Genomic DNA, 16,234 nt, shown 5'->3' on the forward strand with positions numbered 1-16,234 from the left:
AGAATTGAGAAAACTTAGAGTAAATATGAGAGCTAAAACTATGAACAGAGATTATGTGTGGGTTCGACTATTTAAGTTTGACCGCTTTATATGCCAGCCACCAGTAAAAATTCAAAATTTGTTCTATCAGTCTCACAATCAAACTTGTTTTTTAAAAAGTGTATTGTATTGGGAGGAGCAAAGAAGCAGGCACATACATCTATCAATTCAGAGGTAGAATTTGAGTTATCTACTCAGACGAAGCCTTCAAATTACCAACGAAAACTGCTTCCACACAAATATATTGTGGTTTTAATTGTGATGCCACTTAAAACTTTTCAAACCAAAATCGTCGAAAAGTCGTGAAATATTTGGAAGGTAAAACTAAGCACGGAAAATGTGGACTCGGCCGCTTGAGTTGCCGCCAGCAAAAATAGGTACTGTCGGGTGAAAAGCGTTTATTGAAGTCACCGATGCCAGGAAATCCCCGTTGAAGTTATGGAGGAGTGTGCCGGAGGGAGCGCCATACAGTTCCACCTATTTAAAGAGTCAGTTCTATTTATTTTGTTTTCTTATTTAAAAAGAAAGTTGTTTTTCGATTTTATTACTCGTCTAGGCTGTTCCATGCTTCCAACGATAAAAACGTCATCCCGTTGTGGATGCCAAACAGCTTTGAATGGGGTGAGCCAACGTCCAGTGAAGTTGTTATGATATATGGACTTGATGCCTGTTAATAGATTTTGTTTTTCTTTCATTCCCATAAATTTCGATTAGGTAATATTTTATTTTATTTACACTCTGGTTCGGATTTGCCCTTCTGGACATCATACAACTTCAAGGTGTCGTCGGTACATGTAGTCAGGGCGTACTGTCCGCTGATAGGAGAGAAAAACGCTCCATGAACTCCTTTTGGAGCTTTCGGGAAACTAACGACTGGCACGGCGAGGTCATTATTGTTTGTAGACGTGTATCGCACATCAAATATTCCTATTTCTCTGAAATCAAAAGAAAAATTTTAATAAGACAATTAATTTAATTAATTTTTTTTTTTTTTTTACCCGTAGCGATTGCACGTCATGAAGAGATTTTCATCCTGTGGGTGTAAACTAACTGTTCTGGCGCTCATTTCAAAACATTGGATCAAGTTTGCAACGCTACCAGGTTTTGTCCGGCAGTCAACTACCGCTACATCTCCGTTGGCTACATATAGCATCACAATTCGGGTAAAAATTTGTTTATACAGTTTTTTAAACTTATTACTTACACTGTGAAATGATTAGGGTAGATGGGTCTTTCTGAGCGTGATAGGCTGTCCACGTTTTATTCGTTCTTTTGATCGAGTAAACCTTATGATCCAAGACAAGTTGACAGGAGATTAACGCCTTCATAATTTCACAAATTTCTGATTCATGTTCCTATTTCAAGTATATTACCTCATCAAACACGTTGGAATGCAAATCTAAGCATCGGACATAACCATCGTAGCTAGTGGTTAGCAATCTTGTTGAGTTAAACTTATCGAAAGTTATGCAGTTGATTGGTTGGTTGTGAACCTTAAACGCCCGAACGCCTTGATGTTTGTCGTCAAGCTTATCAATATCCCAGAAACCTGTGCAAATTAATGAGATTTGACAATTTGTTTCACTTGGCAGAAAACAAGCAATGTATGTCATTACCAATGTTCCCATCACGATCACCGACGGCAACAAGGAGCTTGCAGTTACTCGGATGCCAAACAAGGGAATAAATTCGAGACTTGGACACCTTGGCTACTCCTTCCTCGTTAATGCTGAAGGATTTCATCAATTTCAAGAAATCTTGTTGATCTGCAGGTAATTTTTCTAATTCACCCTCTTTTTCCAACAAAGGAATCATTTCTTCTATAAATTTGCTGTCATCAATTGACTCTTGGTCCAAGTAGGCATCAGCTAATGTAAAGGTACCTAAAATTAAAGATTTTTAGGCTTAGCTTATAACAAAAAAACTTTACTGCATTTACCTGATTTATTAACTTTGGGATTACTAGGCCATTGCTTGATTTCATCGTTATCTTTCATAATGACAAATTCTTCTTTAGGTGGCTTTCTGCTTCGTAAAGACATTCTCAAGGGAGGGACTTCAATGCTATGCAAAATATGTTTGTAAATCTTTTCTGCAATCAATTCAAGTTATTACATACCTTTCATCCATTTTCCTTTTTAGTCCACGTTGAGTGGCTTTGTTTACCTTCTCCCTAATTACTTCACTCTCAAAATCCTTTTTGGCGTCCCCAACAAGTTCTTGGAACATTTTCCTTCTTTCTTCAATGTTTCGTTGAATTTCCTTTTCATATTCTGACATTTCAGAATTGGCTTTTGTAATCACATTTTCTGTCTTTTTTTCACTTTTTTTGACAGGTGTTTCATTTTCCTCATTAGATCCCTCAGAGGATTCACGTTCATCTTTGATCACTTTTTTGGTTGGTGATGTTTTTTGGGGAGTTTCCAGATTCAATTTTTCAATAGAAACATATGGATCAAGAACTGTGAAGTAGTTTTTAATTGTTGTCTTCGTTTTAGGAGAAGAATCTACATTTCTTGGTGGAGGAGACTGGACTGATAATTTTTCTGACACTCTTGCACTCCTTCTTGCCATTTCTAAGCAAAAAAAAAATACGTATTATTTAGAGGTCATCTACAAGGCAATTTAGTAACGAATAACTCACTAGTATCGATGATTATAATAGATTGAATGTTTAAAAAATTAGTCCCGTACAATGGAACACCATAATTTTACGAAGCACGATAGGTGATTGTATTTTACACGTTGCAGAAATCTTCCAATTCTAGTTCCAGAAACACGCTCTAGAAATTTGCCGCCAAATCCAAGGTACATACAAAAAGCTTTTAAGCAGACGACTTTTTTCAGTTCAAATGCCGCGGGATTCAAACTTGGCACTCGAAAAAACCCGCAAGCCTCTACGGAAAATTTTCATCATCGGGATATAAATGGTAATCGCTCCAGGAAACATAATTTTATTCGAATTCTTTTTTTTTCTGCTGATTAAATGTATTTCAAATGAAATTCACCCAGGGTTAAAGCTACAAACACCCACGACCAAAAGTCCAAAATAGCATAGAACCTCAAGCAGAGAACTCGAGTGGATATATGGCAGCAAAGGACCAGCAGCTTCCACACTGTAAAAATATCATAAAGAGTAAGGTAAATATAGTTAAAAACGCAACAACTTTTCTGGATAACTGTAGAAAAACGAAGAATTACCGCTGCTTGGTTTCGAATTGGTGCCATACATTTATGCTTGCGATAATCCAACTAAATCCCCAACATTTTTTAAATAATTATTTAGAAACTCGTAATATTCTTCTCAGTTTTTAAAATCAAAATCAATATTTAAAATACGTACAGTAGCAGGGAGAGCTTGGCGATTTTCACGGCTAATTGTAGTCATTAGAGTACTTCCTTTTTCGTTGGCTGGTTTCTTCTTTCTTGGCTCCATCAGTGCGGCGATTTTAAAGTCGAACTAAATTTGAATTATTATTATTATTATCCTTTCATTCATGTAGTATGTAGTTACAGATTTGCTGTAAATTCAATTGGCACATTTGAATTACCCGAAGGGTTACTGGTCAAAGTTTCGTTTACAGTATGGTTTACATGGGCACCCTCAGTTCTCGTAACACAACATAGATGGCTGCACTAGTTTTTGGCAATTATTGATTGTAATCAACAATTTAATTGCATTTCAATGGCAGCAATCGGTAGCTTACAATTTTTTACATCTATTCTGAAAATTTGGCTGCAATCAATTCAGGCGTTTGATCAAACGGAGTTCTTGTTACTTTTTGACAGAATTTCAATAGCTGTTAGAGCAGACGATAATACAGAGACATGTGACAGGATGACAGCATCGTCTCTATTGAATATGACCAGCATGACCCAGGATCGAAGAAAAAGCGTAGAGTACCGCCGTTGATTGTTGGACCATCTCTAGCCTGTCTTATTTTTCTTTTCAAAATTATCATCCTGTTGGAGTAATATTGTAGGCTTATGATAGAATAGAAGTCACTGTATGTTATTACCTAACCGCACCTAACGCTATCAATCTCCAGTAAAAGAAGTGCTGATAGGTAGTTACTTACATTTAATTTTAACAACATCCGGTGTGACGTGGGGTGGCGGGGCGAAGCCTCCGCCGCACCAAAGTCACGCCTTACCCTTACGCCGCGCCATATCATATTAGGTTTTTGGGAATTGAATTTGTATTAAATGTTTGGATAGAAACATGCGGAAATATGCTTTTCATCTCTTTCTCGATTTCTGCATATTACATTCTTCCGGAAACTAAGGGCATAACATTTTTGTTTTAAATATTATTAATTAATCTTAATAATAGGCCTACCTTTATAACAGAATATTATTTTTATTCTATAACTATTCTATAGCTCTGCCTTTATAAAACTATACCAATACAGCAATTCTACTATTCCAACTAGTATACCCTTAACATCCCCTTCGGGTACCTTGCGGCGTACGTACGCTGCCTACAGTGGTATCTATTACCATATCAGAGAAAACGTTGTGATCTTGTTTGAATTTATTATTACGGTCCTGGTGTAACATAGATGGAGCGTCGGTCGTTCAGACGATTGCCAGTTTTATTGTTTTGATTTTTCGAAATCGACTAATCGAGATCTGTGCCGGGCTGCCGGCCTTGAATCAGTGTCGGATCGGTTACATTTTACATGGCAGACACACGTAATTTACATAATCATCGTCATCACCTTCAATGTCAAATGAGTGTCTGATGGTTGGTTTCAGAACAGTCCGTTAATTTTAAATACTCTAACTGTTGACTTTTGTAAACAGTGGATGGCGTTTGTACGGTTTCCATGAGGTTCCAGCATGTTAGAACCACTCCTACACATCATGACACAAGTGGTTTCCATAACACCCAAGTTCTCTTTTGTCATATTGCATCCAGAACATTGCTTGGTCGGTTGATGGAAATGAGTAAAGACAAGGAAATATCATCAGCATCTTTTTGTAGAGTTGGTAGAGTGGAAGACTGGATTGAAGGACGAAGGTATGTAACATTAATTGCTGTAAGTTGTAACATATTGTTGAAAAGTTTATTTGTGGATTCTCAGTAGGGTTAAATTTTGGGCATTGCTATGTAACATTTAGCAAACTGATGTGAATGTAATCTAAAACAAATTTAAAGGGTAAACAAACACTTTGACGATAAGAATAATTTACACATAGGATCATAATTGATTTTGGAATTACAGAATTTAATCAAATGCTGCTGAATAACTGCATTCATTAATATTTGTGATAAAGGTTGGTACACATTCTTATCAAGTCAAAAGTAAAGAATGAATTAAAAAGTTCTGATGTGTTCCAAGTATAAATTATCCGTAACAAGGAAAACGGTGCGGTATGAAAACAGGAAGTAGAATTCTACTATTTGCGTTCCAGACTTCACGAGGAAATTTCCGTCTTAGAGTACAAGCCAACAACAAGTCGGATTCGGTCGGATTTTACCTGTTTTCTTTGTCACTGTTTGGTTTTCCTTTCCCGTTTTGTTTTCGTGAATGCGACTTGTAGCCCTCTATAGCAGGTAGAAAACTTACACTCGCGACGCTAGTTGAGTTTGTTCACTAGCCGCGTTAGAGTTTCTCTTCTACTCTGTGTACACTTTTTATATGATTTTCATAAATAACCGACGTTCATTTTAAATTACTTTGAAGCAGGTAATTATCTCATTTCTACTTAGGATTGATTTCTTATTTTGGTGAGATAATTTCAGAATTGTCATTAAAAGTTTTAAACTTGTTTTTTCTAAACCTTAAAAGAAATTTATCTCATATAAATTGTAGCCTATAGATAAGAGCGTTGAATGTTGAAGCAACAACCTTAGAATATTTCTTGTCTAAAATTAATTGTAATATTAAATGATTTTATTATCTGGACAAAATTTTATCGACTATTTGTTTTTCTGCAGCACTTAAAACAACACATCCGCTTCACGCAGCATTACAGGGCTGTTTTCAGACTTTAATATTCAGCATTAAAAAATGGGCGAAGTAAGCATACTGATTATATTGTAAATTTGTCAAATAATTTGAACTCGAAACTTCATTTTCAGAATATTCCTACTATATTTCCGGCTTCATCGTTTAATCCCCGAGCTGATGCTGATGCGCTTCAGAAAGCAATGAAAGGTTTCGGTACGGACGAAAAAGCTCTGATAAGTATTCTGTGCCATCGCACCTGTGACCAGCGCGCGTCAATAAATCTTGCCTACAAGGCAGGCTATGGAAAGGTTATTTGGCAACAATATGTATAATTTTTTTTTTTTTTTTTTAATTTGAGCTCGTAATGTAAAAATTAGGATCTGGAGTCGGCATTAAAGAGCGAATTAAGCGGTTGTTTTGAAAAGTTAATGGTTGCCCTCTGCCTTCCTATAGCTGAATTTATGGCACGTGAAGTTCATCATGCTATCAGTGGAATGGGGACCAATGAAGATACGCTCATTGAAGTTCTTTGTAGCGGGACTAACCAGGAGATTCGCGAAATGAACGCTGCCTACCAACGATGTGAGAATTAGAAATCGACAGGTTTTATTACGTTCTAGATTGTTATTTGTGGCTAAATTTTTCGTCAAGTGTACGGGCACTCTATGGAGAAGGATATCAAGGGAGATACTTCTGGTGAATTTGAATTGCTTCTCGTTTCAATGGTCCAGGTGAAGTTCTTGCTGATTTAATGTTCTCCGTTATTCGATTTTATATGTCCTGAGTTTATTTTTTTGTATTTAATTTAATTGTAGGGTCAAAGAGATGAGAATCAAGCGGTTGATGTTTACGAGGCTAGAGCGGATGCCCATCTTTTGTTTCAAGCAGGTAATTTTATTAACTGCATTTCTGTATATCAAGTGATCGATAACTTATAGCCTCTGTCAGTTAAAATATCCGCTTTATTTATTTCCAGGAGCGGCTAAGATAGGAACAGATGAAAGTGTTTTTCATTCTATCCTTGCTTCTCGCAGTTGGCCTCATTTACGTCAGGTTATTTCCGAGTATCACAATATGCACGGCCACACTTTGGAACGTGCTTTGAAGGCGGAGTTTTCGTTCAACGCAGAGAGGGGTCTTTTAACAATATGTAAGTGTCACAGCTTCCTACGAAATTCCTACTTCTTGCATGACTTCACAATATTGTTAACATTCTGCCAGTGCAATGTGCCAAAAACAGACATGAATATTTCGCTCATCGCCTACATCACGCCATTGATGGATTGGGCACAAACGAGTATGACCTAATCTTTATTGATTTTTCACTGAATTTAATTGACATATATATTTTACTTATTCAGTCGTAACCTTATTCGTATAATCGTTGGTCGTTGTGATGTTGATCTCAACAACATAAAACAAGAGTATGAAAGGAAATTCAGCCGTAGTCTTCAAGCTGATCTTTCGGTACTGAAATGCTTTTACTTTTCTTTTCAATAAACTTTGAAAGAAAATTACGATTTCTTCGTAGGGCGATTCTTCAGGTGATTACCGAAGGGCACTTCTGGCTCTTCTCGGCTGAAAATGTAATAGGAAACTATATTCTTTACATTTGAGTTATATCTGAGTTATCTTTAATACTTCCATAACAAAAAATTTCTTTCATTATAATCATGTTTATGGAATAATTGTTGCCGAAATAGTTACAATTGTTTAAGAATAATAAGTGTCTTAAATCTGTTTCTTTAATTTGCTAATTCTTGACTAAATATGCAGTAAACGCACTGTGATTTGGGAAGCCACTCGGGCATTATAGATTATAGTTCTGGGTAATATTTGATTAGCCTACACCTTCGTCTCAATGAGCACAGATCAGTTTCTCCGGAGTGAAATCTACAGCGTTTATAGGAATGAAGAGTTGCCTCAAAAATGTTAAAAAATCTTTCCTTGACGTAATCGGAACGGACTACCAATTGAATTTCTGAACGAAAAATAATTTGTAAATTCTTTTCCGTGATTTGATATTTCGATCAAAATTAAAGTTCTTAAAGTAAAGTAAGATATAATCTAGTTCGTAAGTTAAATATAATATGACACTTTTTAGTTAAAGCATGGTTAAAGAACATCACTCATTCACCGAAGAAACGCGTTAAATTACTCAAATGTCAATTGGTAAAAAAGAGAGTTTAAGCCATAACCATTTGATATTCATTTTGATATTGGTTACCCTACCCAGCAACGCCAACCTAAAGAAGGAAAGGCCAGTTTGCATGTCCTTCACATTCGAAGGTTACGGAGATCATTACGTAAAACGTGTCATGCAGTGGGGTAGAGGTTGGGTGAGAACGACACGTGTTACATAGCTATTTGGTATTCATTTTGATATTGATATTTTGATATACCCATCCCCAGCAACATCTACCTAAAGAAGGAAAGAAAATTTTCCTTCACTTCCGAAGGTCACGGAGATCATTACTTAAAATGTGTCATGTGGTGTAGAGGTTGGGTGAGAACGGGACGTTTTCATAATTATCAGGCAGGTACAATAGCCGCAAGGCTTAGGAGGGGAATGGTGAGAAAAAATCGTATAAAAGGAGAGAGAAAAGGCGAAGCAAAATCAGTCGATTTTGCTGTACCGATATTGATGTTTTCAATAACAATGTGACTCACGCCATCATCCTAGCAGCCAGCAACCACATCCCAGTCGTGCGACAAGGACACCACAAGCCGGGCGTCCCATGGTGGAATGCAGCGTGTGCAGACGCCATCAAAGAAAAAGAAAAGGCCTGGGTGAGAGCAAACGCATCAAGAAATCCAGACGACTACAAAATATACAGCACTTTACGTAACAAAAGCCGATCGGTGATGCGAAACGCGAAGAAAGAGCACTGGCGAGCTCACTGTAGCACAATAAACAAGAACACAACGTCCCGTGATCTCTGGGAAAAAACCAACCAAATGCTGGGGCGAAACAACAAAACAAAACCGATCTCGGTGCTACTCGACAAAAATGGGACGTGTGTTACGGAGTCATCAGCAAAAGCCAACCTATTTGCAAAGCATTACAAAGCAGTGAGTAGTGACACCAACCTATCAGAATCCTTTCTCCAACACCGCCGAATTTCCGAACAGTCCATGGAAGATGGTGAAGCGGACGAGCCGGACGGACGGATAGAAGACGCAGAAATGAATGCAGATTTCTCAATGCAAGAGCTGACGACCGCCCTAAAAGAAGCAAAAGATACAGCAGTGGGAAGCGACCGAATATCTTTATCAATGCTACGCCACCTACCGGATACAGCCCTACGTACGCTACTGGCCCTGTACAACGAGTCCTGGAAACAAGGCACGCTACCGAAAGGATGGAAGCACTCGCTGATCATCCCCTTGTTGAAGCCAAACAAAACTGCATCGAAACCGGAGTCATACCGGCCGATCTCGCTTACCCCGGTGCCATGCAAGGTCCTGGAGAGAATGATTAAAATCAGACTCTCTTGGTACCTTGAGAAAAATCTCCTCCTCGCCCCAAATCAAAGTGGTTTCCGACGAAACAGAGGGACTATGGACAATTTAGTGAGGCTCGAAAATTCGGTCCAATCAGCCCTAAACAACAAAGGATATGTGATGGCAGTCACGCTCGATCTTGAAAAAGCCTACGACATGATCTGGATAAAAGGACTAATTTACAAGCTCAAAAAGCTCAGCATAAGAGGCAACATGCTCAAGTGGATTACCTCCTTTTTGGTCGGTCGGACAGCACAAGTATCGTTAAATGGAACTCGGTCCGAGCTCTTCTCCTGCCTAAACGGCACACCACAAGGAAGTGTCATCAGCCCGTTATTGTTCATCATCCTCATTAACGACATTGCCAAGAAACGCCGCTCCTGTATGTCGGGAATGTACGCCGATGACATTTTCATCTGGCAGAAGCACCGAAACTTACACTTCCTGAGAAAAAAGGTAGAAAAGGACACACAAGATGTTATCGTCGAGCTCAGACTATGGGGCTTCCTAGTTTCGGCAGCAAAAACCGGAGAAATAGTTTTTTCCAAGCGGAATATACCCGAAAATTTGAGCATCACAGTAGACGGAGCTAGCATCCAAGTGCAAAAGTCAATCAAACTACTGGGCATGACACTCGACAGCAAACTAAATTGGTGCAAACAAATAGACGACGTCGTCAGCAAGTGCTCAAAAGTTTTAAATTTACTACGCCTCATATCTGGAACGAAATGGGGCGCACACGCAAAGCCCATGCTACAAATCTACCAGGCTCTGATCCGCTCAAAACTCGACTATGGAGGAGAACTCATCGAGTCCGCCTCTATCACAGCAAAGAAAAAACTGGACAAAATCCAAGCACAAGCGCTGAGAACAGTGGTGGGTGAGCCAAGGGACACTGCAACAGAGGCCCTGCTACGAGAGACGGGCGAAATGCCCTTGCACCTTAGGAGAAATCTCGCCAGCGTCAAACATTATTTAAGGTGCTACGAGGTGAAGTCTGACCTGCTAGCAGAAAAAGAAGAGTGGTTCAAAAACGCCGAGCAGTGTTTTCTCTCCAGAGTCGAGTCCGTTACAAACACCTTGGACCATCATCCTAAATCAGTCGAGAAATTATCCATCAGCAAGCACCCGCCATGGCAGGCTTTGCTTCCGGAAGTCACGACGTACACACCAAACGACCTGAAATGGCAAAATGTGGTCCACATTTACACAGACGCAGCAAAATCAAAAGACGGGCGATGTGCTGTTGCCTTTGTGGTACCAGAGAAAGTCATCGTTGAGCAGAAGCGTCTGGTGGACGGTTTGGCGACAGCAAAGTGTGAACTCGTAGCAATACACCTGGCAGTAAAGTGGGCAGAAGCACACGCAACACTGGGGAGCTTTGTTATCCTAACAGACTCAAAAAAGGCATTGCAAATACTCCACTCAAGTAGTGAAAACAACAGTGTCAAAACAAGCACCGTGGACACCTGGCGAGCACTCTCCAGAGCTGGCACAACTGTCAGTTTTTCGTGGGTAAAAGGACACAGTGGAATATCCGGCAACGAGCAAGCTGATCGTGCTGCCAAAAATGGGCTGGAGCTAAAACCTAGCCTCAGCTGCAGAAGAGACACAAACGACATCCGTGAAAACGTTGAAGACCTCCTCCTGAAAAAATGGCAAGGCCTCTGGGACAAGCCGAAAACGGAATGTGGACTTTTCACCCACAGACACAGTCCAGTCGTGTCAAGAATCGCCTCCCTGTTCGGCCAGTCAAGAAGTGAGCAAGTGTTCTTATCGCAGATTCGCCTCGACATGCTGCCGCTAAACTATCGTCTGTTCAAACGCAAAAAACATCCGACCGGTCTCTGCTGCAACTGCGACGCCGAAGAAAAAGAAAATGTCGAACATGTACTGCTGGCCTGCCCGGCGTACGCAAAGGAGCGAGAAGAAATGGTGTACGTAGTGAGCGAAAACACTCCCACACTGCAAGAGCTGCTAAATTTCAACGACGAGGTAACTCTCAAAGCCGTTTTGGACTTCTTTAATGCCATAGGCATCAAAGCCCGACTCGGTTTCTAGCAAGAGAAACCAAAAACCTAAAGCCGGTGCCCAGCTTTCTCCCTAAAACGCATGTGCAAGTGGCGTAAATAGGCCTGCCGGCCTGGAAACGTCAAACCCCCATCCCCAAAAAACCAACCAACCGAAGCAAAATCAGTCAAGTGAGCGTCTCCGACACGGCAACAACTGCAGCGTACCATCTGCTTTCTTCATCCTTATTACAGCAGTTCACATCAATCATTGGTAAATATGCATTTTTATTTATAGTCGTGAATCAGTTCTACCTCGTGTCTAGCTGTTGATAAAACTGTTATAATTTTAAAATTGTTTATTGTACTGATAACTATAACGTTATGTTGGGAATCATTGATGGCTTGGTCGACCACGAGAGGAAATCGTATAAAAGGAGAGAGAAAAGGCGATCGTTATCAGTCGAGCGGGCATCGAGCATCTCCAACACGGCAACAACTGCACTGCCCTATCACTGCATTCCTCATCGTGTAACCAAATCGCAATCATGGGTAAATATTCTGTTTTCTACATTGAGTTTTATATGAATCCTACTTTTTTCTATTTATTAATATGCCATCGAAAATTAATGTTTAAACTTATTCCTTGTTTAGCTAACGTCGTGCTGCTGTTGGGCGTTGTATGGCTGGGTCGACCACTGGTGTACCGATGTCTCCAGGGTATAGCGGATACCAAACCGCAACGCTGCTGCCTTACTACACAACAACAACTTTGACGACCAGTTACTACACCGAGGCCCCCAGGTACTACACCACTAAGGCACCGGAGTATGATACCATAACTTACGCTTCCCCGAGTTACTACACCGATGCCCCGAATTATTACTCTGCCTCGAACTTCACCACCAAGGCAGCGGAGTACTACACGACTACGTATGGTGCTCTATCTTACTACACCGAGGCTCCCAAGTACTACTGTGATACCAGCTACTACACCGAGTCTCCAGCTACTACACCGAGTCTCCAGCTACTACACCGAGTCTCCAGCTACTACACCGAGTCTCCAGCTACTACACCGAGTCTCCAGCTACTACACCGAGTCTCCAGCTACTACACCGAGTCTCCAGCTACTACACCGAGTCTCCAGCTACTACACCGAGTCTCCAGCTACTACACCGAGTCTCCAGCTACTACACCGAGTCTCCAGCTACTACACCGAGTCTCCAGCTACTACACCGAGTCTCCAGCTACTACACCGAGTCTCCAGCTACTACACCGAGTCTCCAGCTACTACACCGAGTCTCCAGCTACTTCTCGACCAAAACGGTTATACTACACCGGAGCGCCCAAGTACTACTCTGCCCCGAGCTACACAACCATAACTGACGCGGCCAAGTATTTTCGTAGCCCCGACTTACTACACAGCAGCTACGTACTCCTTCCTACTACGTTGAACAGAAATCCTACACTGATGCTCCAGTTTACTACATCCCAATCTACGCTAAATCTAGCAACAACACCGAAGCCAAATCTAGCAACAACACCGAAGCCCCCAAGTACAGCACCGAAGAAATCATATTACAGAGCCACGTACGCTGTCCCACTTAAGTACACCGAGGAACCCAAGTATTACACTGCTCCAAGCTACTACCAAACAAAGGCTCATAATTATTAAACCGCTACTTACGCTGCTCCGAGCTATACACCGAAGTTGCAAAGTATTCCTCTGCCTTGAGGTACTATACTACTAAGGCACCAACATGTTACACCTCAACCTACCCTTCTGCAGCTGACTACAGGGAGACTTCTGAATACTAGAGCTGAATTTTAATTTGATTATTTGTGTGGAGATTTGTGTTCAGATTTGTCGGTTTTTTTTAATAGTTGCTAGTCATAGATATTTAATTGTGGATGTCTAATGACAAAATAAATATTTAATTGCGGGAAACTATCTTGTAAGATTTCCCTTAATACCTTTACACCTTTCGACATTGCTACAGATGTTCCTATTTTGGAGGTAACTACTTCTCTAGTCGCTCTTCATACGGACATATCCTGGTCTTTGGACGAAATTCTTTTTCGAGGTAAGTCACGAAAGAAACTTTAGGCTACTGTTTAGTGTTTATTCTAAATGTTTAACATCAACAGTTCTATACTTTACATATAGGATGGCGTAACAAAGGAGTTGGCAGACATTGATTTTGGCCTCTTCACAGAAATTTATTGAAAGAGAAATGTCTTTACAAGTAATAGCCAAGTGTCTTAAAACATGAATGTAAAACTTTAAAGTCAGATAAATATACTGTTTTATTTGCTGAACATTACTTTGTTATAAATTACTCAAACACAACAAAAAGGTGAAAAGGAATTGCTTTATATTCCCACCTCCACCCACAATTCCTCCACTTTTTACAATCACACATATACATACATACATACATGCATACATACATACACTTAAGTTAACCCGTTGGCTGCCACGCCATACAACCCGTAGGTTGTTCTCTACTCTCTACGCGCCATGTCTGAAGGATCCATGACCAAGGTGGGACTTGCCATTGCTGACAAGTCCGGGCTGACACGGTGACAGGAGAAGATGGAATGCACGCCTCTAGAATCCATCACCGTATCGACAAGGGGGAAGTCCCTATGGTGCACTGCCTAACAGGCGCCTTGCGGCGAATCTTGGGCTGGTGCGACTCTCCGACCCCGCGGCATGTAAACCACGAGACCGAACAGCGCGGCCCGTGCTAAGGAGCTAGGGGAGAACAAAGGCGTGGCAGCCAACGGGTTAACTAACACAAACGAAAACATATTACCAATAACATATGATGATCCGCACTGACATTTTGGAGATACCGGCGATGTTGGAGTTCATCTTCTCGACGTCTCCTCTGTATGACCTGAATAAATAGAAAACAATTCTTATTAAGTGAAATGCCAATAAAAGTTACATAATACATAAAGGTACATTGATCTGTTTTTTTTTGCTCAAAACTTTACAGGCGCTTAAAATTTTGCTTAAAAATTTAGCATTCAACATTCAGAACTGTACACAGAACAAAGCTCACTCGCTAGTTTTATGAAAATTTTCCGGAAGTATACCGGAAGTAACCACAGTGCCTCAACCATTGAGCTGTTGTCAAATTAAACCACATATTCGTGATCTCCATGAAATTTGGGGTCGATTAGATGTGATTTGAACGAAATCCAAAATTTGGCCAAAATCGAGAATTTTCCTGAACTAGGGCAGGAAAATTCTCGAAACCGGAAGTACGCGTACGTAAAAAAGATAACATGAACTTTACCACAAATTTGACGAGGATCACGAATAAGTGGTTATTTTGCTCCTCGAATGAATATTTACTGAACTACTGACTGAAATCAGAAAACCGGAAGTAAAATAAAAAACACATAATTCAAAATCTAACAAATGAGCTTTGTTGGGGGAATAGTTATCGTCAGTTTTCACTAAAAATTCCTACACAGCAGCTGCCGATAAATGTTTAAAGAGATTTGCAAAGTAACTGAAACTGACTGTTTTGACAGCTGAAAATTATCGGAAAGCCATCTAGCGTTAGAAAAAAGAAACGTCTAAGTAACACACTAACACTTCTTTTACGCGCAAGAAGGGCCTGATTTTGGAATTATTACACAGACAGAGAGTTTAACGCAAATAGACTACTAGAAGATAATCTACGAAAATAAGTCAATTGTCCGGTACCTGGCCATAATCCCGTGGTGAATGACTGCAGGTGTGTCACAGCAACGGAAGTGATCCAACTCGCCAGTGAAGCAAGAAAAGTTGTGTAGCAGGACTAGCAGCATAAGAAGCACTGAAGCAGTGAAACTGGATGAGTCTTGAAGATAAGGATGGAGCAGAACGTTGGTGGAAGTCCCTCTTCTGTGATGGACATAATCCAGCATTGGCTCAAAGATGTCTGTGGGATCTTGCGTGCTCTGTAAAAAAATGTTACATTAATGAAAATATAAAAATTTAAAAGCATATCAATCTTCACCTTTTCTAAGAAGCACACTGAAATGTTCATGATGAAAAACCGTGATAATGGAACTACAGCAACCAACTGCATTACTCCTCAGGTGGGATAAATTTCCTGATGCTAAAGAAAGTGTTATGAAGTATTGAAATAGCGTGGTGATAGCTGATATTGATGCTTACCTTTATCATATGGGTGATGATGTAGTAAGGCATTTGACGTAGTGTGGTTTTTGTGGTAGCAGTAATGGGAAAATACCTTATCTCCACACATTTGTATACCACTATATGTGTGCTTCAAACATGAGTTTTAGGATTTTGACAGCATGAGGATCTAATGGATGGAAAGTGACTGAGCACTAAGTCAACTTGTTGGGATGACTGACAGTAGCTATGCATCTAAAATTTGAAGAAATCAGTTGGTATAATATGAAAATAAGGAAATTATGTCAAGATAAACCTACATTAGATACGAAGCTCAATTTGGTATTTGAAATCACAGGAATATAAGTATTAGCAACAATTTTGTTTCGTCCATTTCACCTCGTTTCATGACAGGCGTAGTAACAACAAGAACGACAGCGGCGACATCTAGTAATGAGTTTTGAATCTTATGTTTGTTGCACAATCACAGTTCTATCGAGTTCTATTGTCGAACATTTGAGATATTTAAAATTCAATTGATTTCTACTGTCGGGCATGAAAATAATTTTAAAATAATTGGAGTT

The 16,234-nt window shown here is 40.0% G+C and overlaps 2 protein-coding genes and 4 long non-coding RNA genes across 11 annotated transcripts; 2 read left to right on the forward strand and 4 right to left on the reverse strand.

Moving 5' to 3' along the window:
- Nucleotides 1-144: 144 nt before the first annotated feature.
- LOC124200218 (WD repeat-containing protein 76-like) lies at nt 145-2,855 on the reverse strand. The gene is made up of 10 exons (XM_046596382.1): nt 2,684-2,855; nt 2,159-2,615; nt 1,979-2,103; nt 1,656-1,922; nt 1,413-1,588; nt 1,244-1,325; nt 1,038-1,179; nt 775-974; nt 588-706; nt 145-516 (listed from the first exon to the last, which is right to left on the reverse strand). Exons 2-10 carry the CDS (start codon nt 2,611-2,613, stop codon nt 364-366), a joined length of 1,719 nt encoding a protein of 572 aa, XP_046452338.1. The 5' UTR covers nt 2,614-2,615; nt 2,684-2,855; the 3' UTR covers nt 145-363.
- A 163-nt stretch (nt 2,856-3,018) lies between these two features.
- On the reverse strand, nt 3,019-3,544 carry LOC124200232. Its single transcript, XR_006877200.1, has 3 exons — nt 3,383-3,544; nt 3,241-3,291; nt 3,019-3,155 (listed from the first exon to the last, which is right to left on the reverse strand). It is a non-coding gene; the product is annotated as an uncharacterized LOC124200232 (long non-coding RNA).
- On the forward strand, nt 3,164-7,740 carry LOC124200223 (annexin B9-like). Of its 6 annotated transcripts, none has more exons than XM_046596388.1 (14): nt 3,164-3,180; nt 4,846-5,062; nt 5,127-5,201; nt 5,268-5,319; nt 5,385-5,732; nt 5,984-6,065; nt 6,128-6,304; nt 6,374-6,578; nt 6,648-6,727; nt 6,812-6,884; nt 6,973-7,146; nt 7,218-7,293; nt 7,358-7,463; nt 7,528-7,740. In XM_046596388.1, the coding sequence occupies exons 6-14, from the start codon at nt 6,057-6,059 to the stop codon at nt 7,576-7,578; spliced, it is 951 nt and encodes a 316-aa protein (XP_046452344.1). In that variant the 5' UTR covers nt 3,164-3,180; nt 4,846-5,062; nt 5,127-5,201; nt 5,268-5,319; nt 5,385-5,732; nt 5,984-6,056; the 3' UTR covers nt 7,579-7,740. The 6 variants fall into 6 exon arrangements, with proteins under 6 accessions (XP_046452344.1, XP_046452346.1, XP_046452349.1 ...); XM_046596390.1 differs by having other exon boundaries at nt 5,405-5,732; XM_046596393.1 differs by having other exon boundaries at nt 5,130-5,201.
- LOC124200231 lies at nt 3,645-4,537 on the reverse strand. Its single transcript, XR_006877199.1, has 2 exons — nt 3,747-4,537; nt 3,645-3,675 (listed from the first exon to the last, which is right to left on the reverse strand). It is a non-coding gene; the product is annotated as an uncharacterized LOC124200231 (long non-coding RNA).
- Nucleotides 7,741-12,707: 4,967 nt separating the features above from the next.
- On the forward strand, nt 12,708-13,828 carry LOC124200233. Its single transcript, XR_006877201.1, has 2 exons — nt 12,708-13,593; nt 13,677-13,828. It is a non-coding gene; the product is annotated as an uncharacterized LOC124200233 (long non-coding RNA).
- Nucleotides 13,829-15,230: 1,402 nt separating this feature from the next.
- Nucleotides 15,231-16,196, reverse strand: LOC124200234. The gene is made up of 4 exons (XR_006877202.1): nt 15,971-16,196; nt 15,690-15,905; nt 15,529-15,630; nt 15,231-15,469 (listed from the first exon to the last, which is right to left on the reverse strand). It is a non-coding gene; the product is annotated as an uncharacterized LOC124200234 (long non-coding RNA).
- Nucleotides 16,197-16,234: the final 38 nt, after the last annotated feature.

Source organism: Daphnia pulex, chromosome 8 (assembly GCF_021134715.1).
Source record: "Daphnia pulex isolate KAP4 chromosome 8, ASM2113471v1".
In the NCBI taxonomy this organism is placed as follows: Eukaryota; Metazoa; Arthropoda; class Branchiopoda; order Diplostraca; family Daphniidae; genus Daphnia; species Daphnia pulex.